Source organism: Penicillium cataractarum (genome assembly GCF_028827025.1).
Source record: "Penicillium cataractarum strain IBT 29864 chromosome Unknown utg000002l, whole genome shotgun sequence".
NCBI lineage: Eukaryota > Fungi > Ascomycota > Eurotiomycetes > Eurotiales > Aspergillaceae > Penicillium > Penicillium cataractarum.
Genome location: NW_026622738.1, coordinates 3021213 through 3044686, shown reverse-complemented (window position 1 = coordinate 3044686; position 23474 = coordinate 3021213). Strand labels below are relative to the sequence as shown.

The 23474-nt window shown below is 47.6% G+C and overlaps 10 protein-coding genes across 10 annotated transcripts; 5 read left to right on the top strand and 5 right to left on the bottom strand.

Annotated features, from left to right (window-relative positions):
- Positions 1 to 246: 246 nt before the first annotated feature.
- On the bottom strand, positions 247 to 1779 carry N7496_003190 (uncharacterized protein; the record flags this gene model as incomplete). The annotated part of the gene is made up of 5 exons (XM_056696121.1): positions 247 to 432; positions 494 to 1014; positions 1067 to 1301; positions 1360 to 1503; positions 1564 to 1779. The coding sequence occupies 5 exons, from the start codon at positions 1777 to 1779 to the stop codon at positions 247 to 249; spliced, it is 1302 nt and encodes a 433-aa protein (XP_056558333.1).
- A 1195-nt stretch (positions 1780 to 2974) lies between these two features.
- On the top strand, positions 2975 to 5315 carry N7496_003189 (putative chromatin remodeling complex subunit (Rsc9); the record flags this gene model as incomplete). Its single annotated transcript, XM_056696120.1, has 2 exons — positions 2975 to 3011; positions 3064 to 5315. The coding sequence occupies 2 exons, from the start codon at positions 2975 to 2977 to the stop codon at positions 5313 to 5315; spliced, it is 2289 nt and encodes a 762-aa protein (XP_056558332.1).
- A 667-nt stretch (positions 5316 to 5982) lies between these two features.
- N7496_003188 (ACT domain-containing protein) lies at positions 5983 to 6399 on the bottom strand (the record flags this gene model as incomplete). Its single annotated transcript, XM_056696119.1, has 1 exon — positions 5983 to 6399. The coding sequence occupies one exon, from the start codon at positions 6397 to 6399 to the stop codon at positions 5983 to 5985; it is 417 nt and encodes a 138-aa protein (XP_056558331.1).
- Positions 6400 to 6683: 284 nt separating this feature from the next.
- N7496_003187 (uncharacterized protein) lies at positions 6684 to 7910 on the bottom strand (the record flags this gene model as incomplete). The annotated part of the gene is made up of 1 exon (XM_056696118.1): positions 6684 to 7910. One exon carries the CDS (start codon positions 7908 to 7910, stop codon positions 6684 to 6686), a length of 1227 nt encoding a protein of 408 aa, XP_056558330.1.
- Positions 7911 to 8706: 796 nt separating this feature from the next.
- Positions 8707 to 10067, bottom strand: N7496_003186 (uncharacterized protein; the record flags this gene model as incomplete). The annotated part of the gene is made up of 2 exons (XM_056696117.1): positions 8707 to 9941; positions 10025 to 10067. 2 exons carry the CDS (start codon positions 10065 to 10067, stop codon positions 8707 to 8709), a joined length of 1278 nt encoding a protein of 425 aa, XP_056558329.1.
- Positions 10068 to 10156: 89 nt separating this feature from the next.
- N7496_003185 (uncharacterized protein) lies at positions 10157 to 11446 on the top strand (the record flags this gene model as incomplete). The annotated part of the gene is made up of 1 exon (XM_056696116.1): positions 10157 to 11446. The coding sequence occupies one exon, from the start codon at positions 10157 to 10159 to the stop codon at positions 11444 to 11446; it is 1290 nt and encodes a 429-aa protein (XP_056558328.1).
- A 105-nt stretch (positions 11447 to 11551) lies between these two features.
- On the top strand, positions 11552 to 12328 carry N7496_003184 (uncharacterized protein; the record flags this gene model as incomplete). The annotated part of the gene is made up of 1 exon (XM_056696115.1): positions 11552 to 12328. The coding sequence occupies one exon, from the start codon at positions 11552 to 11554 to the stop codon at positions 12326 to 12328; it is 777 nt and encodes a 258-aa protein (XP_056558327.1).
- Positions 12329 to 13247: 919 nt separating this feature from the next.
- On the bottom strand, positions 13248 to 15173 carry N7496_003183 (uncharacterized protein; the record flags this gene model as incomplete). The annotated part of the gene is made up of 8 exons (XM_056696114.1): positions 13248 to 13507; positions 13557 to 13586; positions 13724 to 13838; positions 13893 to 13980; positions 14036 to 14294; positions 14349 to 14703; positions 14769 to 14857; positions 14909 to 15173. 8 exons carry the CDS (start codon positions 15171 to 15173, stop codon positions 13248 to 13250), a joined length of 1461 nt encoding a protein of 486 aa, XP_056558326.1.
- Positions 15174 to 16916: 1743 nt separating this feature from the next.
- Positions 16917 to 19667, top strand: N7496_003182 (uncharacterized protein; the record flags this gene model as incomplete). The annotated part of the gene is made up of 4 exons (XM_056696113.1): positions 16917 to 17453; positions 17515 to 18225; positions 18290 to 19034; positions 19093 to 19667. The coding sequence occupies 4 exons, from the start codon at positions 16917 to 16919 to the stop codon at positions 19665 to 19667; spliced, it is 2568 nt and encodes an 855-aa protein (XP_056558325.1).
- Positions 19668 to 21885: 2218 nt separating this feature from the next.
- On the top strand, positions 21886 to 22341 carry N7496_003181 (uncharacterized protein; the record flags this gene model as incomplete). The annotated part of the gene is made up of 2 exons (XM_056696112.1): positions 21886 to 22100; positions 22317 to 22341. 2 exons carry the CDS (start codon positions 21886 to 21888, stop codon positions 22339 to 22341), a joined length of 240 nt encoding a protein of 79 aa, XP_056558324.1.
- Positions 22342 to 23474: the final 1133 nt, after the last annotated feature.

Sequence of the window (23474 nt, the reverse complement as noted above, 5' to 3'; positions counted from 1 at the left end):
AGTTCGCTTCGTCTATTATTTGTAACTCACCTACTATTCCAAGTAGAATTATTTGATAAGATCAAAGAAATTCTCTTCACACTACATGAGATACTGAGTCAATAAAGTCTTACAAAGTAGGGTATACGTAGGCACGCAAGAAACAGCAAAACTCAGTCATTAATCAGATACGCAGACCTCTGAATAGCAGATGTAACTAGTATCACAATTCGCTACCACAAGGTCTCACTGGCCACTCACTCGCCATCATGGCTTCATTCCGAAAGCGAATCGCCGCCATGTTCCCTCTACATCTTCGCAAAGGGTGACGAAGTCGTCGTCTTGGATCAACTCGCACATCCAGGTACTCAGGAAGGCACTGCGCGCCGGAGTTGGCGACTTGAGATACTGCGACAGCTGCTCTTCCACGGAGGTTCCCATTGGCGCAGCCGACTGAACATTTGTCGCATTAACATGTCCAGCGGCTTGAACCCCCGTGTGTAGGACCAGCCACCGAGGACTCAGTGACTGACTGCTGTGTCTGAGTGTTGGCTCCTGGATAGGGCAGCGTAGCATGGATGTGCGAGGAAATCTGAGACGGCTCCATTGTCTCTGGGTAGGGCTGTGTCTGAATGAGTTGCTGGGATTGCAACTCGGACATCGACGATTCATTCCGTTTCATGATGGGTTCCGGATATGAGGACTCGGGGATGACTTGCTGGCTTGATTTCAGACTTGATGTGTCGGCGCGAGACATCTTCGACTTGGGCTTTAGGAATGGTAGGTCCCTCTTTGGGGGCAACATCTGATTGAGTTCCTTGTCGTGGTAAATTGGTCCAGTGGACTGACGTGAGAGAACTCGTTGGGACGTTGCTGGGCCTGGCTGGGGATTGATGCCAAGAGGGCCGCGTCGGAATGTGGTCTCATTGCTTGCGCTTTGGCTTTGCATCGTGATTGAATCCTGTAAGGCGCCAGATGCACCGGAGACGGGTTGATAAATCTTGGTTGAGGAGGTAGACGGGGCATTGGAGGCCACTACAGCTCAGGAGTTAGTAGGTTCGCCCCAGTGACGCTGAGGAATACTTACATGTCTCCAAACCGGATGCGGTTCGGGCCATATGAGTGAATGGTCCCGGCGCATTGCTCTCCGGTGTAATCATCGGGCCCATTCCTCGAGGAGGGTTATTTAGTATCTGGGCCGTGGTTGGTCCGCGCGAGGAAGGCAAAGTACCATCTGCCATAGGACAATCGATACTGCTGATCATGGATAAAGCCGTGTAGTAATCGCAGTCTTGGGTGAACTTGACCTGGAATCGTCGAAGCTGTATGGAACTCTTGATTAGTATATCAGGAATCCTCGGGATCTGATGATCAACCAACATGAGTGTTATCCTGTAGATACTTGATCGCGATGCAGGGCAGTTTGACCATAACCGCAAAGTTTGGCTTCGAATCCGTATTATTCTGGCTTGACCGGGGTTCTTTTTCAAAAACATCAACATGCATTCCAAGGTCAAGTTGTTCCTATACTTTTCGTCAGCTCACTCGAGGATATATTGCGTCGAGTATCAGTGACAACTATACCAGAGTTTTGCCATCATGGATGACCTTGAGGATTAGACTTGGCTGAGACAGTTCACTTCCAACAACTTTTGTCATTTCACAGAACAGATCTCCGTCTCCATTGATGTGAGTCCAAACCAGCTGAGCGTGGGAGTTGACAGTTGTGACTGTGTGGGAAAACCGGGAGAGCAGCAGCAGTGACCCCACAGGGTGTTGGCTTCGAGATGACTGCTGCATTGCGTGGAAATAAGATCGTAAGATCGTGAAGCAGAGATACAGGATTTCAGACGAAAGGAGATGCTGAAGGGGGTGAAATCATGTGTGGGGCGAAAAAGAAGTCGGGTGGAAGGAGAATCAGATGACAAGGAAATGTAAATGCAGCACTTCAGTGTCAAAGGCCTCAGCACTTTCTCTTAGGCATTCTCATCACTGTCTCCAAGGCAGCGCCGCATATAGACTAAATAGAATTCCTTAATTGCATGTCCTAATTGCATACCTCAATAATGCCCTCTATGCTTCCTTGCGTTGGCTTCGTTATAGATTGGTTCACGATCCATGTCCTCTACATCCTGTGAAAGTACGGTTAAGCATATAAATTAGAACTGAATTCTAATGAAACAATTTGAGACACCATTTCTACAACATGAAAAAGGCTCATTTCCATCTTCACGAATGAAAATATGTGTCTAAGTCCGTTGCTCGCTTCCATATTAAATTCCTGTGGCTTGAACTATATAACTATTCATGCCTGAGGCGCCAATATGACTGGAAATGGCCTAGCGCTACATAAGTATCCCGGTGTCGGAACAATGTATCCCCGGCAACGCGCCTGGAGAAAGCGCGGACTTTTGGATGATCAGTCCCGTTGATCGCAAAGCTCAGCTCTTCTCTATGCCCTCAAGGGCTACATATAAGGAATTGAAAGCTACCCACCCCAAGGCACCGATCGCCTAGGTTTGTCGTATATTTACCATTTACGACACCATACGAACCCTTGCTGGCCCCTGCCATCACTTCGTGTTCGTGTTCGCCCTCGTTGCGCATCCTCCCACGCCTTTTGACCTCGAGCGCGCCCGCCGACTCCACTCAATCGCAAACCACACCCCTCGCGGGTATTGACCTGTCGCATCACGCATTGCTGTCTCCTCCTTGACGAGATTGTTGGAGACTAGCCGGAAGGAAACCGATTGAGACTCTGTCACCCTTCATCCATCTCCAAGGCGAATACCTTCCCACGCAGACTCGACTTCGAGGCCGCCAATTACGTTCAAAATCCTTTCAAGAAGCCTGCTTCTGGTGGCTGAGCGCAAATTGTGCGATCGAGCTTGTGTCCTAAAGTGACCGCGCCAGTCCTGCTCGCAAGGGAGAGCTTGCGCAGCGCAGAAGCTCCATCAACCTCCGTTCCTAGTTGCCATATCGACACGCCATCAATATGTCGGCATCCACACCCCAGAGAACTTCTCTGCGCCGTAAGATCTTCATCTCCAATATTTGTGGCGGAGGGATACTAACATCATACAGAGGGCCTGCGTCAGGCGCCGAAGGTAAACCAACCTTTCATTCCAGACACGACCCCCGCTCGGCGATCGCATCATCAAAGCTTCACCTCACCCCAGCCATCGATGTCCCCTCATGCTGCCCTCAATCCGGCTGCCAATCCGCAGAGCGCGTCTTTTGCGGTCGAAAATTGGGAGGGAAAAGCCCACACACAATTGCCGATGTCGACGCGCGAAGTACCTACCCCAGGCAACCGGCCTGCGTTATTCGCGAGTCTATACGATCGCACAAAATTCGCCAAGCAGCCCGATTTCTATGACCCCTACTTCCCCCTGAGATTTTTGGAAGTCCCTCGCAGTGAGTTGCGCCCCGAGTGCCCCGGAGATGAAGATGGAAACCTAATTCGCATCCAACCCGCAGCGGATCACATTTACAAGCGTGCACACTACGGTCTTCAGTCTGGCATCCCTGATGAAATCGATTTTGCATTATATCATCTGGTCCAGATCTCGAATCAACGGTGGGATAAGTTCAAATTCGAGGGCTTCCCTCTACTTGCCGAGTCGCTTATGCAGAAAGCCTTGGAAATCACACATCTCTGCACTGGAGTGCGCTGGGAGTTTGACTATGACCCCCGACAACGGTCCGACCGCGTCAATGTACTCAACTCACTGCATGGTACACGAGATATCCTGGAGAAGATTCGGAAGATTCCCAGAAACATTCCGACGGACACCCTTGAAACGAAAGAGTTCAACCACACCCTTCGGAATATCAAGGAGGCTACTTTGGTTTTGAGAAACATGGTTTTACTTAAGGAGAATGCCTTTTACGTTTCTCGCTATGCCAGTGGCCTTCTTAGAGACTTCCTTGTCATCATGATGAACATACCAAATCAACCGCGTCTGAATGAAATCAAGAACGACGCGTTGGACATTGCTGAGGAAGTCACCAAGTTCATGAGAACTGACCCTGAGGATCCGCTCTGGATCTCTTTGGTTAATTGTCTTGAATCACCCGATCGCGCGCACATTGTGAGAGCTCTTTGGGCATTAACCCACTTCTCTACCGAGTTGCATGAGGCCGACGCAAACCGAGCTATGGAGAGCTTGTCAAAGCCAACCCTGCAACAACTGTACTACCACACACTTCTTGACCTCGACAAAGATATCTTGAGTGGTGCGCTGGACTTCTGGTACCAATACACCCTCAGTCCCGACAATATCGAGACTTTGATGGATGTTATCAACTTCCCGATTGTCTTCGTGCCCCGTATGGTTGCTCTTCTTACCTACGAGGCACGTCCCGCAAAGAAAGAGACTGTTCTACAAGAGGAAAAGGTTGCTCCGCCACCAGCTGATATTCCTCGTGTGCCGCCCGAGCTACTGGAGAAATTGATGGAGCTTTCGGAACCGGAGCGGAGCTCTCAATGGCTGCGGTGCTGTTTCGTTGAAGATTCCGAGTGCGAAATCACGCAGATTGCACTGTGGCAGGCTTACCAAAGCCGCTTTGCCGACCCGCGAGTCGCCGGTGGAGGTGTTCTCCCAGCTGCGGAGTTCATTAAGAATGTTAGCAACACCTTCACCAATGCACAGGCGCAGGTTATCAACGGTCCTGGCACGGCTACCAAATTCATCATCAAGGGAATCAGGCCCCTGGATGCTGCCTATACTTTCCAAGGCTTCCCATACCTGTACTGCAAATGGGCAGATAACTCAAAGCCTTCTCAGTTGTGTCAGCGCGCTTTTACATCACCTACCGATCTCCGTAACCACGTTTTTGCAGACCACATGAACCTTGAAGCCACTGAAACCCCCGGCCAATTCAAGATGGAAGCTGCTGAAACTCCTATTCACACTTGTCAGTGGGATAGCTGCACGCGGTTCCGGGCTTCGGGACCTAGCACTAATACTGCGATGGTTGCCGGCCACGTTTCTTCTCATTTGCCCGAAGATCGTCCGGCCGACGCTCCGCCACCTACTACCAAGCGTCCGATTCTTCAGGAGAGAATTGTACGCAAGTGGTACTACATGGATACGCCAGTGAATGATAAGCTTGAGGCTTATGGAGCCGCCTACAAGGCCGCACTCGTTTTGCGGAACATTGCTCGAGGGTTACCTCAACGGATTGCCACGAAATACGGCAATGTATCATGGAAGAAGGCTTGCTTTGTTAGCCAACGGCCTAAGATTGTGGAGGTCTGGGATCGGAACCGTGCTCTGCGCAAGGAGTTGACCGAGCTTCTCATGGTTATTGAGAAGGAGGACGACTACTGAAGAAGTTCATATTGACTCTCATCAACTTCTTTTTTTCTTTACCACTTCTTTTCCTTCATTCACTTTCCCCGCGCCTTTGTTTTGTACAACTAATACCCCGCCCGCTCAACCGCCCCTTCTCGCCTCGATGGTCTCATACACCAGAGCTATAGCAGGACCGGGCCAGCGAGACGGTTGTTGTTCCATCAAATTTGCTGGTCGCCATTTGTGCTTGACCAGCCTTGCACGCTAAAAGCACAGCGGAGTTTTTCCCACGGGATTCGTGGTCGGTGGTCGTTATCTTTCTGGCGTCTCTGGTCGAGGAAGATAGAATAGGATCAGCAGTTATTTTGCTCCTGTCGTTGTGGGTCGTTGGGCTTTTTTCTCTCGGTGTCTGTCATGTCTTGTCTTTCTATTTGTGTTTGATGTCTTCCTCGATGATCGATGAATGTGTGTACCATAGGAATGGAGTAGGGGAGGTTCATGTCTCAATAGAGAGAACCGTCAATTTTGATCAAATTCAATTTTTTGGAACCACTTTTGATATCAGTAGTTAAGTAGGGCACGCAAGACTTTCGGAGACTGCCACTGGATCTGTCCAGAGCAGCGTGGATTCTGGAAGCGCACTAATGACGGTTCCATTTTCATCTGATTTGACACTTCTAGATATCATCAAACTGCAAGGGATCTATTTCTTCGCCTCCTCAATCAATTCCTCCAAAACCCGCATTGCATCCTCCGCTCGCTCAGCAGGTACATAAATATGATCATGATAATACCCACTAACCACGTTAGTGCTAATCTGGTGATCCTTAAGCCGATTCGTGATAGCCGCAATCAACCCCACAGCCTCCAGGCTCGAATGCACCGTCAGCGAGATCTTCTTGCAAGGGAAGACACCCTCAAGACCGTGTGATGCGGCAAGGTCTTCAGTCGTCACGATAGTTGTGCCCTCGGCTTCGTGGGCGATCAGGGTTGGTTGTAGAGTGGCTAATGGAAGGGAGTGCAGGGCTTGGGTTGTGGTGATGAAGACGTAGGTTTTGGAGTCTAGGGTGGGCTCCATTGTTGCGAGGAGGACAGAGAGGTTTTGTTCGCCGGTTGCCATTTTTGTGAGTGTGGTAGGATGGGAATTGATGAATGGGGATTTCTCAATTGGATATTGGATGATTGCAGGGGGTGGATATGATGCGGGTGAGTTTTGATAGATTTTGATTCTCGACACACCCCGCTTTTCAGACCGCTGGGGACAAGTGGAAGAGCATCGATTTTTAGAAAACAACCATGAGTCCTCTATAGTACACAAAGCTATCTATATCTTCGCTTTCCCTGACTCCCAAGCCTTTTGAAAATCTCAACTTAGAAGCCCACCTACTAAAAATACAATAAAACCTAATAGTCGTTCGCCGTCGACCCATAGAGATGTGCCCCGCGTTCGAGTACTTCAATCTCATCACCAACTTCAACGTACAATCCTGCTTCCTGCCCTTCGGCTTCATTCAAGCTCTTATCCTCTGGAACACAATGCATGCCCAAATACCCAAGAGCACTTTTATTCCCCGTCTCGACCGTGCGATATTGCACTAACGCTGTGCTTGGCTGAGCTTTGCCCCTCTTCTTCCCAGGAAGAGGATTCTCCGTATCGAATCTTCCGGTCTCCGGGTTCACATTGGGCATTGTACATCGCGATGTACGACAAACAACCGACAATGTTGCTTCAAGACTCGCTCGCGGCTTCGTACCGTTACCCTTTGACAAAATACGGAAGCGTTTCCATGTCTCTTCCTCGTATGCCGGAGCGTTCTCGATCCAGATGTTTGCACGGAAACGAAGGGCATTCATAGGTTGATTTTCAGTCGGTAGTAGTGCGGACACGGCATGAACAGAGGATAGACTGTTGATGTTGACGGGTTGTTGATCTGTGTAACCGTGCACAGCTGGTGAACCAATGTGTTCAAGTGGCGCGAGATTCAAGTTCGTAGGCGTCATGGTATCCGGTGTACATTTGAAAAGTGTGAGGCTTTGGTCTTGCGGTATATCCAAGAACTTCTTCAATTTGGGCAAAGCTGTTGAGATAGAAGAGATTCCACCCATGTCGAGGCCTTTTGCTTCACGACTGTGGATCCCGAAGGGTTTCATCTTGACCTGGGACTCCTCTGCCTGGGCGGCCGTAACATTAAGAGGCACAATAAATGAAAGGTGTGGTCGTGCTGAAAGATTCCATGTATAGAAAAGTGTCTCAACACGATCGATCCAACTCGGTGAGTCAGGGTCTTCGAATGTCACAACCAGACATCCACCTGATTGTACCAGTGAGTCATGCGAATCGCTGTTCTTATGCGGAACACATAACTCGATTTTAATCTGGGACATGAGCGGCTTGGTTCGCTGGCTGATAAATCGCCATTTCGAGGCCGCGGGGTCGTTGCTGTTGACAGCTCTCGTTGCAAGAGCGAAACATCTGTCGTACATAAATCCCGTCTTGGTAAGCACGGCCCGATCTACCTCGACGGGCCCGCAAGACTTGATAGGATGCAGATATATCGCTTTGATTCGTACTTGTCCATCAACTGGAGCTGCCGGTGGAATGCCGAATTTGGGATTGTACTGGTCTTCCATGTTGCTGGTGGTCAAGCCGAGTCTTTGTAGGTTTCTCAACCTTCTTCGTGTTGTTTGGACATTTCCAGACTGTATGATGATAGCCAAGGTAATGCCAAGAAGAATTATGAGTGCTATAGCGCTCCGAACAACGAAAGGATCCTTCAGAGATATCTGAAGCGATTGAAGAAGTTGAACAAGCATATTGAAGAGAAACTTCGGAGCTTGCTGTCTTAGAAAATATCAGCAGAGTCTGAAGTTTGATAAACGATGTATAAGAGAGCTGAAGCGAGAATTTAAACCTTTGTAGTTGTTAGCAAAGAGGAGCAAACTTGATGAGAAATCTCATGACCTAGGCCTTTCCGTTCTAGGAAGTTAACAAGAGTGGAGACAAGTGTCCGGGATAGTCCAGATTCCATTGGTCGATTCCCCTCAAACTATCCCTATTCAGTTAGTATGGTCTCTGAAATACGGCATCACGGCAATCAGATCCTGACTCATCGGGTAATCCCTTGCGATCTGAGTTTGATATCCCTACCTCTTCAAGGCAATAGTGTTGACTAGTTGCTACTTTATGTTAAAACTACTAGATGATGCAGACAAGGTGCTTTCGCATAAGTTATTGTATCCTATTCATCCCTCACTAACGATGGACGGTGAAACATCTTAGAATCTGCTAGCTGTTGATCACAACTTCATGCTGACAGACTATGACCTGTTCTCTGTGGACACGCTCCGCGGGGCATCAGGTTCATCCGGTCTAGCAAGCGGCCGTTTCAACTGCAAATAGGCCTCGACAGCCACATACGGCCCCGTTTCAAATCCAGGCCGAGTGTCCGGCTTCCAGGGCCATATAGTCATCAGGATCACTATACGGCTGTAGCCACGCCCAGTCGGCGATCGCTAATGACGGAATCTTAACAGCACTATCTTCCTCTGTCGCTTGATTGCTATCAGTGGAATCCAGCCTGTAGTCCGGCTTAAGCTGGCGGGTTGGATCCCAGTATTTATCCACATCCTCAGTCGAGACGATCGGACCCATGTGGAAGAATGCTGTCATTTTCTGCATCGCATTCTGCCACGTCCAGGGTGGAAGTTGGAGTTTTTGGACGGGGAGGATGCCGCTGTATGCCGTGATAGGAGCGAATGGATCTATGATTGTTCCGAAGACACGAAGTTTCTCGTTCCAGTCTTTGGCAAACACCGCGGCTATCTGGGCTACTGTCCGCGCGGGATCACCGTACTTTGCATCGTCAGGGTCCAACCAGAAGCATTGGAATTTGGGAAGGCTTGATGCGAGTTGCTGAAGTGGACCGTCAGGCGGGGAATCCATGTCCATGTAGTAAGTGTATATCTTACTCAGGTCGAGTTCGTTGCCCACTTTGTTCTCAACAGCAGGTTGGGGAAGCGTGTTGAAGTAGCCAATGAGACCGTCGTATGGTCGACTTTTGTCGCCTAGCTTTAGCGGGAACTGGTAAATGTCTTGACCGTTTAACAGGTTTCGTTCGGCGGGTATATTCGACAGTGACGACTGATTGATCTTGTCGTCAGTTGCCAATTCTAGTGACCAGCCCGCGTTCACCAGTGCCAGCGGCCTTCCAACAGTAGACTGCAATAAGCTTGAATATGCACTTGGCGGGGAAGACGAATTCGCGAGCGACTTGTTGATCATATCACAGAAAGCGAGCAGGTGCTTCTGGTCTTTGGCTGTGAACATCTCCAGCAACCGGTCAAGTTGACCAGAATCCTGTGGTTTGACGGGAGGGTCGAAAGGAAGCCATTTGGCGCTGAGCGTGGTGTTGGCATGCTGGACGATACGCACTTCCCTGTAGAAGGTCCCATCCGGGAGGAAGACCTGGATTCCATTATTGGCATAGTTGATCACCAACCAGTCCCAAATTGGATTCTCCCTCTCAGTGACCGGCCGCCAGTAGGAGTATTGGTCGGGATTTTCTTCATGCCGACTGTCATGAACGACAAAAGCAGCATTAACCCGGCCAGCCTGGTTGATCTGGGGTGGGATTTGAACAAATTCGGAAAATCCGCTCTGGGCTGGCTTTCTAACCAAGTTTGGCTGATAGCCCTCTGACTGTGGACGCAATTCCGGCGCGAGGTATTTGCTAATGCATGGATACACTGCATGCGTTCCTGCTTGGCCGTAACGCGGATCGAGTGCATTAATGACTAAGGCTTTTATGGTTGGCCTCGACAAACTTCCGAGCATCGATATACCCATCGTAGGCAATCTAACCCAGCCATTCGACGAGATGTTATTTGTCTATGTTCAGCCCCAGCATGACACCAGCACCAGCACCAGCACCGGCCTCACCTATGAAGATGTCACTGCGATTAACAGCATCCTCAGCAACATCGCGTCTGGGCCCAGGAAACTGCAGTATAAAGTTACCAAACCAAATGACCAATACATGAGCACAGACATTGTCCTGGAAGCTGGTGCTCATTTTCTTCTGCTGTTGCATGATGATAAGGGTGAATCAACCGTGGTACTGGACTATGTCTTTGGCAAGTCCTCAACAAGCTCGAACAGCGGTACATTGGTTACCTCGAATGATTCCGCACCCCAGGACGCACCAGGATCCGTGAAGACGGCTTATTCAAAAAAGGTTGGACCGCTTAGTATTCAGAATATGGGACTGGAGTTGAAGGCAGGTCCGACGCTCTCGATCCTAATAGATGCCTTGATTGCCTTAGGGCCTGTGGATATGGCTTTGATGGGCTTCAGTTTGAACCTAAACTTCAGTAATGGAAAGACTCTGTTTGATCTGCCCACTCCGAAGGTATCGCTGGCTGGTCTTGGAGTCTCCTTCAGCCGCGAACCAGTCCTTGTGAACGGGATGTTCGACAAGGACAATGTGACTAACTCGTTTATGGGAGCTGTCACCGTGAGCTACAAACCGTATCTATTTGAAGCTGCTGGATATTATGGAAAAACTACTGGTAATGAGAGAGATTTCAGGAGCGTCTTCGTGTTTTTTGTGCTGAATGGTCCTTTGGTGACTCTGGAGTTGGCTGAGACAAACAGCGTGACTGGTGGCTTTGGGTATAATACCGGCATCACCCTCCCAAACGTCACTAATGTACTCCAATTTCCACTTATTGACACTCCAGATTTCACTGATCCCGGCAGTGCTATCAGCGGGCTTGTTAAAGGCGGCTGGTTCTGCCCCAAGGCAGGATTCTTCTGGGTCGCTGCAGGCCTGACAGTTTTGGCCTTTGAGGTGCTGCAGGTCAAAGCCATTGCAGTGATTGAATGGGATCCGAAAGTGCAGTTGTCTCTCTTTGGCGTGGCCGTGGCCGATATGCCAGCAGGTGCCACGGACCAGAAAAAGTTCGCACATGTCGAGCTGGGCATCGTCTCGCTAATGGATCCCGAAGGTGGCACGCTCAAGATTGAAGGTCAACTGTCACCGTCATCCTTTGTCCTCGATCCCAGCTGCCATTTGACTGGTGGGTTTGCAATATGTAAGTGGTTTTCGGGAAACGTCGCCGACGACTGGGTTTTCACCATTGGCGGCTATCACCGATCATTCGACTGACCACATCAGTATCCCGACGTTCCTCGTTTGGCCATCAGCTGGTCGTATGACTCAACTATCAACATCTGTGGAGAGGCGTACTTCGCCGTCACCCCGAAGGTGTGCATGGCAGGAGGACGGCTTGACGTCACAATTGGCCTTGGACCCCTCGAGGCATATTTTCACGCCTATGCTGATCTTTTGATCAACTACAAGCCCTTTTACTTCACAGCTGAGGGTGGCCTAAGCGTGGGCGTGCGGTTTACCATGAACCTTTGGATTTGCACTGTTCACATCAGTGTGGAAATCGGTGCAACGCTGTATCTTGCTGGGCCGCCGATGGCTGGCCGTGTGCATGTCAACTTCTGGCTGATGGGATTTGACGTGAACTTCGGACCCTCATCAAACGCACTCACCGAAGTGTTGCACCTCGATGAGTTTTACAATCTGGTTTTGCAGTCAGACGTCCCACGGGGAATCTGCCAATCATCAGCGAATGATACCATGCAGCCTCATACATTCTCTTGCAACGATGGTCTCATCCCATCGGGCAATGAAAAGTCGGCCCCGAACTCGGAATCCTGGGATGTCCGTGGCCCTGTGTTCCGGTTCACCGTTGCATCCAAGTTTGCGATCAACCAAGCCGATATCGTGACCGTTGACGGTCCCTCATCCACGACCGTCCAGGTGACAGCGCGTAACCAACAGATTTACGCGAGACCAATGAAAGCGAAAGACATTTTGACCAGTCGTTTGAAGGTATCAATCCGACCTTGTCGGCCAGGGTCGAGTCCCAGCCCGCAATGGACGAAAGTGAGCGTGGTTGACAGATCGGTGCCAATCGCTCTGTGGGGTAAATGTATATATCTCTCTCTCCCTCCCTTCCTTCTTCCCCCTACCTAATTACCTTTACAGAGATTTTTCTAACACCACATCAGATGATGAAAGCGCAGATCCAATGTCAGCGAGTAACCCGGACCCAAACCACAACTCATCCCTCCTCAATGGGACAGACTCCTCGGTCTCTTTATGCATGGGTGTCGTAATCACGTCGCCCGCTCCCAAACTATCCACAGATCACATCCCACCGTTCAGCTTCAAATTATTCTTCACAGTCGATGTCGCGGAGCAGACAGGTAAACCCTTCCTGTTCCCTTCTTTGAATCCCGACTGGTATTCGCTTTGGATTCCGATACCAGACACGCCGGACGGCGGCCAGTGGGACACAGTGAGAACTAGGTGGGGTGGGCCACCATGGTACGGTCAAGAGGCAACAGACAAAGCGATCCAGTGCTTATCGAGCCTGAGTTTGGCAGCCCCTTGGAAAACTTCCGGTAGAGGCCTTACGGGACAAGCCCCTAAGAAGCTGCTGGACGAGGCTGTATTTCGCAGTTTGTACTGAGAAGCGCCGCGGATGGGACCCGCATTCTGAGCGTAGTTACCGTATATGTGAATCTTTTAATACATGGACTATTACTCCGGTTCGTTTCTCAATGTACTTTCTCCCTCTTCTCTCAATTTTGCCAAAGCCGAGACCGAATTTATCTTCTACGATTAAGGTATTGGGATATCTCTGGCCTGCTAAGTGCATTTAGCAAGATGGATCCATATACAATGCAGTTCATTCTTTCTGGTTACTCGTCGAGGAGATGATAGCTCTCCTTATTGCATATCATTTCAGGGCGATGGAAAGCATCCTTTGCCATTGTGTGTTTCTAGAGACCTGGAAAGGAGCACAGTTATGGACTAATTGGTAGGAGTGAGAAGACTCGAGGTAGATGGAAAGCTACCCCTTCCCCTTTCGGCCCCAGCTAGGGCATTCCTACTTCCCTTCAGGGGGATACACAACAATCCGATCCAGATCTGCACCTTTGTAATCAAACCCATTATATAGACCCCCAACTGTGATGGTATTGCTCTTCCCTTTCTTCAACGTCAATTGAAGCGGAGTAGAGAGGATAATACCCTTGTGTGTATCTCTCTGGTAGAGCGTTTGTACGTTTGACGTGTCCCCGTTGACCACCACGCTACTGATCCGACGCAGCTGCCATGAGCCACCGATCCTATCCGGGGTACCTCCAGCTATTGAATGCATGAGAACAACACTTCAGTCTCAGGGTTGTGAACTTACGTTGGTCCCCAAAGCCCATATCATCGATGTCTATTGATACTGTGAGTATCTCGCAGAAGAAGAAGAAGAAGAAGAAGAAGAAGAAGAAGAAGAAGAAGAAGAAGAAGAAGAAGAAGAAGAAGAAGAAGAAGAAGAAGAAGAAGAAGAAGGAAGGAACAGAACCATACTTTGATAGTAAAATGATATCCATTGCGGCTCTCCAGATCCTTCGATACCTTCGAACGTAACAGTGCTGTCGTTTCCATAAATTCCAGTGAGAATGATGCCGTCGGTGGCGAAATTCTGTTAGCTTGTTAGCTGCGGAGAATTTGGCATCCGACATCTAGCTTTACTTACAGCCTCCTGTTTGTATGCATCACCATGAGTTTTCGCATTTTTCGCCGTGTATGTTGTACCCTCGACTGGTGTCCATGTTCCGGTTTTCCTAAAATCAAGTTCGTATTTCGCGTTGTAGGAGAAACAGAAATGAGAGTACGCACACGTCGAGATCATAAACGTCATGCCAGACCAATTCTAGATTCTTTCCATCAGTCTGAATCGGCAGCCATATATACCGGCTTTCCCAAATAGTATTAGAGTCCCACTGGTCCCCAATATAGAGGTGCGTAGTCCTCTTACTTCCCTCTATCCTAAGCACAAATCCAGACTGCGAGTTAAAAGTGCGCGTGTTCAACGGGGCGATGATAAATGGCTGGGACCAAGGACCGCTCAATGAGTCGGCCCGAAATGCAACCACGTCTGTTTTATTAGCCTACCAGCCGAATATAGCCATCAAATAAAGGTCTGGCTTACTGTTTGGCCTGTATCCTGTCTTGTGGCTCATCAGTGCCCAATATCCGTTCTCCGTGTGCATGATACTTGGTGCTTCGAGATCGAATTTTGGGAATCGATGCACGGCTGTTTCGAGTGCTGAGAGATTCTTGTTCATGGCTGATATGTACACATCTCGGCCATATAGACTATCCCCGTTCGAGTAGAGGGCGTACGATCGGCCGTCCTGATAGTCAGTAAACATGCCAAAATCCTGCGACCAGTTTCCGAGAGGTGCGGTCGCATCCACGAAAGAGTACGGCCCTCCAATCGTAGAAGATACCGCATGACCTTGGAGAAGGAGGCCATAGGTGGAATTGTCAGCATGCCACCACATCTTTGCGGTTAGCGTAAGCATTTGTTCATGAGCGATGTGGCAGAGGAAATAGGCAGCCCACATACATGATAATCATCTGTCTCTTGGCTGTATGCCACCTTAGGTCGCTGGATTATGTTTTCCGGCGAGATGTACGGATGTCCTTCAACTGGGCCTATACGCGTTATGAGCATAGCAAGCAAGAGTTATCAGCAGGGAGAAATACTTAGGGCCAGTCCACCCGAAGTCCAAGTATGCAAATCCTCAGAACTGTAAACAGAGACACCGCCCCCTTCTGTTTGCGCTTCGGTTTTGTACTCGCCAAACCACCAAAACCGACCGGTTTTCTGGTCGAAAGTAATTCCGGCCCCATGCGCGCTGATCAATTCCCCATCTGTATCGTACCATCGACCTCCAGGCACAATGTACTTGCTTCTGGCAGGGGTCGCAAGAAGGGTAGCTAGGATGGCGTATAACATTCGCGTCTTCATTGTGTGGTTCGCACCGCCTGGGAGGTTTAGGGGATCAGAAAGTTGCGTTATGCCATGTATTTGTATTCTTAGCTCTCAAAACTATGCTTTCGGTCTGTGTGATACCGAGCGCACGATGCCAAGGAAGCCACCCTAATGACATCCTGCATTTTCTATCTCGGTGACCGGGGGAGCGAAACCCCGATACACTATAGGAGGCACAGTTATTGGTGGATATTCGCGGTCAATCGCAAGCGATTTTGGCGGCTCCCTCTGAGAAATGCGGGGGTCTTCCGGGGCTACGGCGGCCGATAACGGCCAATCTCCAAAACCCCTAGATAGAACTGGCAGAAAAACGGCAGAATTACATCTAAACTTCTAAGTCCATCACCCAATACTCCTCCATCACCATCCAATGCTCCTCCATCACCATCCAATGCTCCTCCATCGCCATTGAATGCTCTTCTATCGTCATTAAGGACTGATATAATAAAAGGATAATTTAAATTATATAACTATTAAGTACATGATTTACCGATAGTAGTAATTCCCTCCTCTAGTATAAATACATAGTCTCTGTCATCCTTGTAGTCGCCGACGTAAGTTCCGCCGCGTCACTGGTGGTGGTGTAGCACGTCTTCGCTTCCTTCGTGGTAGGTCTTCCATGATGCCCACCGGGTCTTCCATGATGCCCGCCGGGTCTTCCATGATGCTTGCCGATAGGCCTCTGCATGGTGCGGTCTTGGTCCTTAGGTCGAGGACCGCGGACCGGACCGCACGGTCTTGCGGTCTCGAATTCGGGGGTTGAGACCGCACCATAGTGAACCGCGGTCCCTTGCGGTCTTCACCACGGTGAACCGCAATTGCATAATTCTACCAAGACCTTCTCTTTTCGGCTACATAAATTGATGATTCATCCCATTTAATTACTGTTATTAAACACTGTTTTGGTCCCTTCATAAACATTTACTGTATTTCAGCATCAGCCACTATGAAAACAGATGAAATATACTCGTATATAGAAAATCTACTATTTAAAATACCTAGACCTGCCAGTACTAGTATATTTCTAAGTTCTAATAGAGAGGTTTAGTAATAATTATTGCTGGCTAGGTGTATGAGGTAAGAAATATATATTTCGATATCAGTACCTGACCCTATCTTCATCTGAGACTTCTTCGTTGAGTGTACATAACCCCCTACATACAGCTAAAATAGGTATTAAGGGTATTATCAGAGAGCTTAGATTCTCTAGTTAACTATTTATCTTGAAATTCTATATTCTACTACTAATATATCATAATAATCTCTTTTCAAAATTGGTTTCTCTGATATGAAGTGTAGACTTAGAAAGAAAAGGAGGATTATACTATTATATGGGCCTTCTAGCGGTCCTTTTCGGTCCTGTGCGGTCCTCCTCATGGTTCTCTGCGGTCCTCTGCGGTCAATCATAGTATTTCCTACTAGCTGTCTATGCGGTCTTCTGCGGTCTTTGCAGCCCTCTATGCGGTCTATCGCGGTTTTTCCTGCGGTTCTATGCGGTCTTCTGCGGTCTTCGTAGCCCTTATCCTATCGGATTGTAGTAAAGTGGAGCCTACTGCCTAATCACTATTACAATTCAATTTGATCTATCTAAATCATGCCTATAGCTTTCTCCTAGAGAAAATCCTTTATTCAGCTTTTTCTAGTAGACGGAAATATTTTAGCAGGTATCTCCTTAAGTCCTTTACCTCCCCCGTCCTATCCTATACTCATTTCGTCAAAATGTTACAGAGTCAGGCCTCCTCTCAGTTCTCTGATCAGTATCCCTCATCGGCTTTTGAGGATAATCCACGAGATACTTTCTCCTTCTTCACATCTGATGGGCTGTTTAACCTCGACGGGCGCGAAACGCCAACTTCTACTCCTAACGTGAACTTACTCCGACCGGCGATTCCTCCTGTTATCCCAGAAACACTCGAACGCGTTGGTCCTCCTAAAAGGAAAAACTATATCCTCTGGACAGAAATGGCGAATGAGGATTTCATCGTCTGGTGGTTAAAGACGGAGTATGGAAGTAAGATGAAACGGAATATCTTTGAGGGTAGACGCAATGCAGAATGTTGGGACCACTTCTACCAGGTCGCTACTATCCAGGATGGGTCTCCTAAGGTAATATGCAAGAATTGCGACCATATCCTTGCCCATCCTGCCGATAAGCGCCGGGGAACATCTACTATGAATAGGCATTATTCGCAAGTAGGTACCTGTCGGAGAGGACCGACTCAGTCGCAAGATATTAGGAAGGCTATCAAGAACGGGGTATGGATAATCAGTCTACCTTTTTCTAATTATTACTAATCTTATAAAATACCCCTTCTAGGCATATCTGTCGTCTCGTAAAGCATCATTTACGCCGCAAGCTTGGATGGAAAGGTTAATTACCTTTATTGCTGCCTCGCGGCTACCCTTCCAGCTTATTGAGCATCCTGAATTTCGCGCCCTTCTTGAGATGGCCCGGCTTGCTCCCTGCTTCCCCGAAATCCCAACTGCAACCACAGTCCGCCGTCATCTTCAAGAGATCGTGGAAGAACGCCAGTATACTCTTCTACAGAAGCTTCCTAATAGTGCTAAGCTCTCTATTGCATTAGATTGCTGGACCTCACCATTTCGCCAAGCTTTTATGGCAATAACGGGCTATTTCATTGACCAAGAGTGGAATTACCGAGAGCTCTTGCTTGGCTTTGAACCTCTACAGGGCTCACATACGGGGGCCTATCTAAGCACTGTCCTGCTTGACCTTCTTGAGAAGCATCGGATTACTGAGAGGGTGTTAACTATTACTACTGATAACGCATCTAATAACGGAACATTACTCGGTAGCCTTCAAGAGGTCGTCGAATCCCTACAGCTACCTAGTAGTATACCGGTTATTCGTATACCATGTATTGCACATGTTATACAGCTCAGTTTGAAGGAGCTCCTTGGTCAGATGGACGCGAACCCAGGAAACGAGAGGGAAGAGATTGAATGGACCGAGAAAGGGCATATAGCTCGGCAAGAGAATAGAAAGATCGTGGATACTCTGAACAAGGTCTAGCTCTCTCTAATCTCTTACTATTATCTCTCTTTCTTTACTAACTCGCACTATATTCTAGGTTCGGAAGGTAGCAGTCTACATCAACAAAAGTCCCCAGCGCCGCGAGAGCTTCATAAGGCTTCAGACGAAAGAGCCTAAGCTTATGCCTATACAAGATGTTCGGACACGATGGAATTCGACGTTCCTCATGCTCAGGCGTGCCCGGCGATTGCAGTCTGCCTTTGATGACTTCTGTGTCCAATTCAACCTCGCTGATGTAAAGATAGACAGAGATAAATGGCGACAAGTTGACTATCTTCTGTCAATCACTTATCCCTTCTTCAAATTCACTTCGTCTCTTTCGGCAACTACAGACGTGACTATCCATAACGTCTTTGGTATCTATAACGCCCTATTCACACATATTGATAAGGCGAAAGTGCAGCTAGCGCGAAAGAAGGTTGGTTGGAAGAGAGTGATGAAGTCCGCGCTTGACCGTGCGCGCGATAAGCTTACAGAGTATTATGGAAAGACTGATGATATTCCTGGTGATCTCTATGCAATTGCGACTATCCTAGGACCACGGAACAAGCTAGAGTTCTTCACAACATCTGAATGGGAACCTCACTGGGGGCCTCGCTATAAGCAGTCGCTAGAGGCTTACATTCAGCCTTACCGGCAGCGCTACGAAGAGGCACAGTCTACATCAACTCTCCAGCCCACAATTCAAGACGTCTCTGACATTGATATCCTTCTGAGACCTACTGTATCTCTTCAGTCAAACGTGACGGCTCCAGATGAGCTTACACGGTATCTTAGAAGTAGTAAGTTAATCTATATACCTCTTCTTATATACTCCTTCTCTTATACCACCCTCACTAGGTACTGTCGAAGCAACCCCTCTCGTTTTCTGGAAAGAACACCAAAATGAATATCCTATTCTGGCAAGCCTTGCTCGAGACATCCTTACAACACCAGCCAGTGGTTCTGGCGTTGAGCGGTTATTTAACTCTGCGCGTGATATCTGCCATTATCGCCGGGGCTCACTGAAACCGCAGACAATCAAGGAATTGATGTTGTTTATGTGTACAACAAAATTTGACGTGGAGTCAGAGCAGCTTGCCCTAGTTGATGAGTATCTTTCTACGCAAGAGAAGCAAGCAAAGAAAGAGCAGAAGGACGCCCAGAAGAAAGAGGAACAATTTGATCCAATTAGTGATAACGAGGAAGACCTATCCACTACTGAAGATTCTGCCGAAACTATCCAACTTCCTAGTGCGCGAGCGCTTGGAAAGAGAAGGGCTACCCCGGATCAGCTATTTGAACTTGACGATGATGACGATGAGGTTCCCCTGCCTGATAATAGCCACTTAGAAGAAGGGAGGACTACTCAGAGGCGTTCATCTGGGCGTGTTCCAAAGCGCTTGAGACAGGATGAGGATTTTGTATATCTTTAATAGAAACAAGAACCACATAAGCTATTCATAAGGAAATCAGTCAATCCTCGCTTTTTCGGTAGAAATCAACAGACACCAAACAAAGAATTATTCTTTACTCCTACCTCAGAATTATATAAAATTAAATATCATTTGAAAGCAGAATACTCAAAAATACAGGCGACTTCTACATAAATTATGCATACCTTGGGTCTAAGATGTTTTGCTTGTTTGCAGGACCGCAGGACCGCACCAAACCGCAGTGGTGCGGTCCCTAAAAATGTAGGACCGCCCAGCGGTCTCAAGGTCTGGGACCAAAGACCGCGCGGTGCGGTCTAATGCGGTCTTGGGTGCGGTCTTTCCGGTCCCGTGCAGAGGCCTACTTGCCGAGTCTTCCATAGATCCTAGCTGTCTTTCAATTGATATCGTAGCTCGAGATGGTAGTCCATGTGCCATCCTTTCCACGGTCTCTTTTGATCGTTTTATAATAACATAGAAGACCTTTGCCCCCTTCTCCTGGTTGACCAATCGGCATAACTGACCAGAAGTCCACCTAGTAGACCCAGATGGACTAGTAGGTAGGAGATACTGCGCTTCTAATGGTCCTTTCTTTGTATACTGTGTAACCGTCCTAGCTAGGAATGCCTCATCGTCGTGGTTGAATTCGAAATTAATAGGTAGGTAACATAGTTTTTGTACCAGAGAGTATGCAAAACTACCCATAGTGAGCCATTCCTGCGAAGGAATTATGTTGGTAGAGATATGTGTACCTATAGAAGTAAATGGTAAGAATATAGAAGTATATGATAGAGGGAAGATAGTATATTACCTTTAATTGGTATAATATCCTCACTCTCTATTAATAGATAGAAGGATATATTGATTGTGACCTCTTCTGGTGGTGGTGGCGGTATAGTTGCCTGTGGGCGTCTAATATAAGCACTGCGAACCTGGCTAGTAGTACTAGAAAGCATTCCAAAACGCGAATTGAGCTGCGATGGTATACGCGAAGCTGATGCTGGAATATGCGAAGCTGATGCTGGAATATGCGAAGCTGATGTCGAAATATTAGATATCGATGATGATAATGGTGTTGGTGTAGCTGTTGGTGTTCTTGTTGATGATGATGTAGATGAAGAAGGATCTGTAGCTGCCGATATAGTCTCTAATAGCTGTTTAAGAGTAGCCTGTAGAGTAGCGAGGGGGAAAGATAGTTTAGATGCCATCCTGATAGAAGAGAGAATATGTTCGATGGAAGAGAGAATATGTTCGATGAAAGAGAGAATATGTTCGATGAAAGAGAGAATATGTTCGATGAAAGAGAGAATATGTTCGATGAAAGAGAGAATATGCTATGCCGTCTTCTAATCTTATAGATTAAGTAGCTTATGCGCCCTGATGCCATTGGGCGCTCGGACCCTATGAGAATGCACCGGTAGGTTTTATACTTAGTGTTAATATAGGTAAAGTACCTAATTGGTCGTGTAGAAGGGCCCGAGCACGCATAGTCTCATATACCTTCCGATATGGCTGCTTTCTATCACCTAGAAGCTGAATGAGAGGGTCTTCAGGGTCAAACGGCTCGCCCACTTCTTGCTGGCCAATTTCTATCAATTATAGACGGCACCAAGCTAGTGTAGAAGGTGGAAGGTATTCAGCAGGATCCCATTCTGCCACATCCTCCTGGAGCCTAATATAAGATGAATTAATTATAGTATACGATCAATGAATCATAGTATACGATTAATGAATCATAGAATAGAAGGAATTGACCATAGAATATAAGGAATTAACCATAGAATCATACCTCTGGAGAAGAGAAGGGTCAAAAGATTCCTTACAATCAGGAATACCTTCGGGAGGATAGTGGTAATTCATCATTGGTTTACCAGAAACGACATGTGGCCGCTTAGGCTGTTTACGAATCGGGTGTACATTCCATACACTGCTCACGAATGATTGAATGCGAGCTCGTAGAATAGGCATGTAGATGGCAAGAAGTACTATCTAGACATCTTTTAGTAGGGATTACTAGGTTAAATTGTCGAGGATATACCGCTGCTTACCTGCTCAGGAATGCACTGCTTTGAATAGATTCCATCGCCTAAGAGTATATTAAAATACTCATGATAGACGAAGAGACTTGACTGTGCAAGCTGCCCCCACCAGGATTCAATACGTTGATTATCAATACTACGCCCGTAGATAAAGTAGTTTCGAAACCGAGAAACTGATGATAATGTCGATGGAAGAGCATTCGATGGTGATGGAAGAGCATTCGATGGTGATCGAGGAGCATTCGATGGTGATGGAGGAGCATTCGATGGTGATAGAGGAGCATTCGATGGTGACGGAGGAGCATTCGATGGTGATAGAGGAGCATTCGATGGTGACGGAGGAGCATTCGATGGTGATGGAGGAGTATTCGATGGTGATAGAAGCGATTCTCGTAGAGTAAGATGGGCATCACCAATCAATACCGTCTCACTACCAAGATCAACCCGAAGCTTTCGTGGTATATACCCATTCGATCTCACACAATCAAGATACTGCCGAAGGACACTTACTGCAGTACGTGCAGATATCCCGATATATATCCATATAACATATCGAGAGTAGCCATCAATTGCTGCGTAGATTTCAATACCAAAAGGTTCTAATTTCATATAGCCATCAAGATGCCAAATTGCATTAGGCCCATCGCATATATAGGCACCTCGTCGGCGTTGAAAGCCAGACCGGCGGTCATCAATCGCATCTGGGTTAATAGTTCGGTAGATTTCATAGGCACGATCTCTATATAATCGTTAGTAAACATATCGCTAACCAACACGACCATATGACCGATAACCACAACCATATGACCGATGAACACGACTATATGACCGATAAACACGACCATATGATACTTACCTTGCGATGAAAACTCCCTGGCTACGCAGGTGAATTTGCTGGTAACGTCGGCCATATCCTTCAATATCTCCAATCTGATCCTCTGCAGTAAGAATCCTCTCAATAATTCTTTCCTGAGACGCTCGTTCAGCAGCATCGTTAACACGTAGCTTAACACCAAGCTTTTGCCGTATACGATAAAGAGAACGTTCAGATGATGGTATCCCCTTCTTTTGTAAGAGACGAAGGATTTCCTGCGTATCTAACGATAGCTGAAGAAGGTTATATACTATCTGATTACGATTGATCTCATTAGGAGTATCCTTTTGGTAGTAAGCCCGTGGAGTATGAAGACCCCATGCATTTCGCCGTCTACATAAAGTAGTAGGAGAGATCCTAATACCATATGTATTTAGCAAGAAAGCACAGATATCCTCATTGGTAGAATTCGCATAAACAAGCCTAGTAATTTCCTCCTGGTAAGGATCAAGGTTAACAGAAGGCCGGGGCATAGTGATATTCGATGATAATGGAGGAGCATTCGATGATAATGGAGGAGCATTCGATGGTGATGGAGGAGGATTAGGTGATTGATTGGTTATATAAGATAGTTAAGGGCGGTGACAAGGGCCTAGTAGGCTAGTCTACTTATGGGGGCGGTAGTAAGGGCGGGAAGGGGTTTTGGAGATTGGCCGATATCGTCCGCCGTACCGGGGCTTGGCTCTGAGACGAGCTAGCTTGATCTATAACTAGTTAACTTAGTGGCAGAAGGTTTTATGTCATAGTCTCTTTCAGATTCCTACATCCTAAAATTGCCATCTGGTTCCGGAATACTCCCTCCAGAGCCGATTCAAATAATTCTTACAGTTCTACCCTATAGTAACTGTACATCATTCTTGATCTCGCCATATTCGGGTAAAGCCCATTTAACCATCC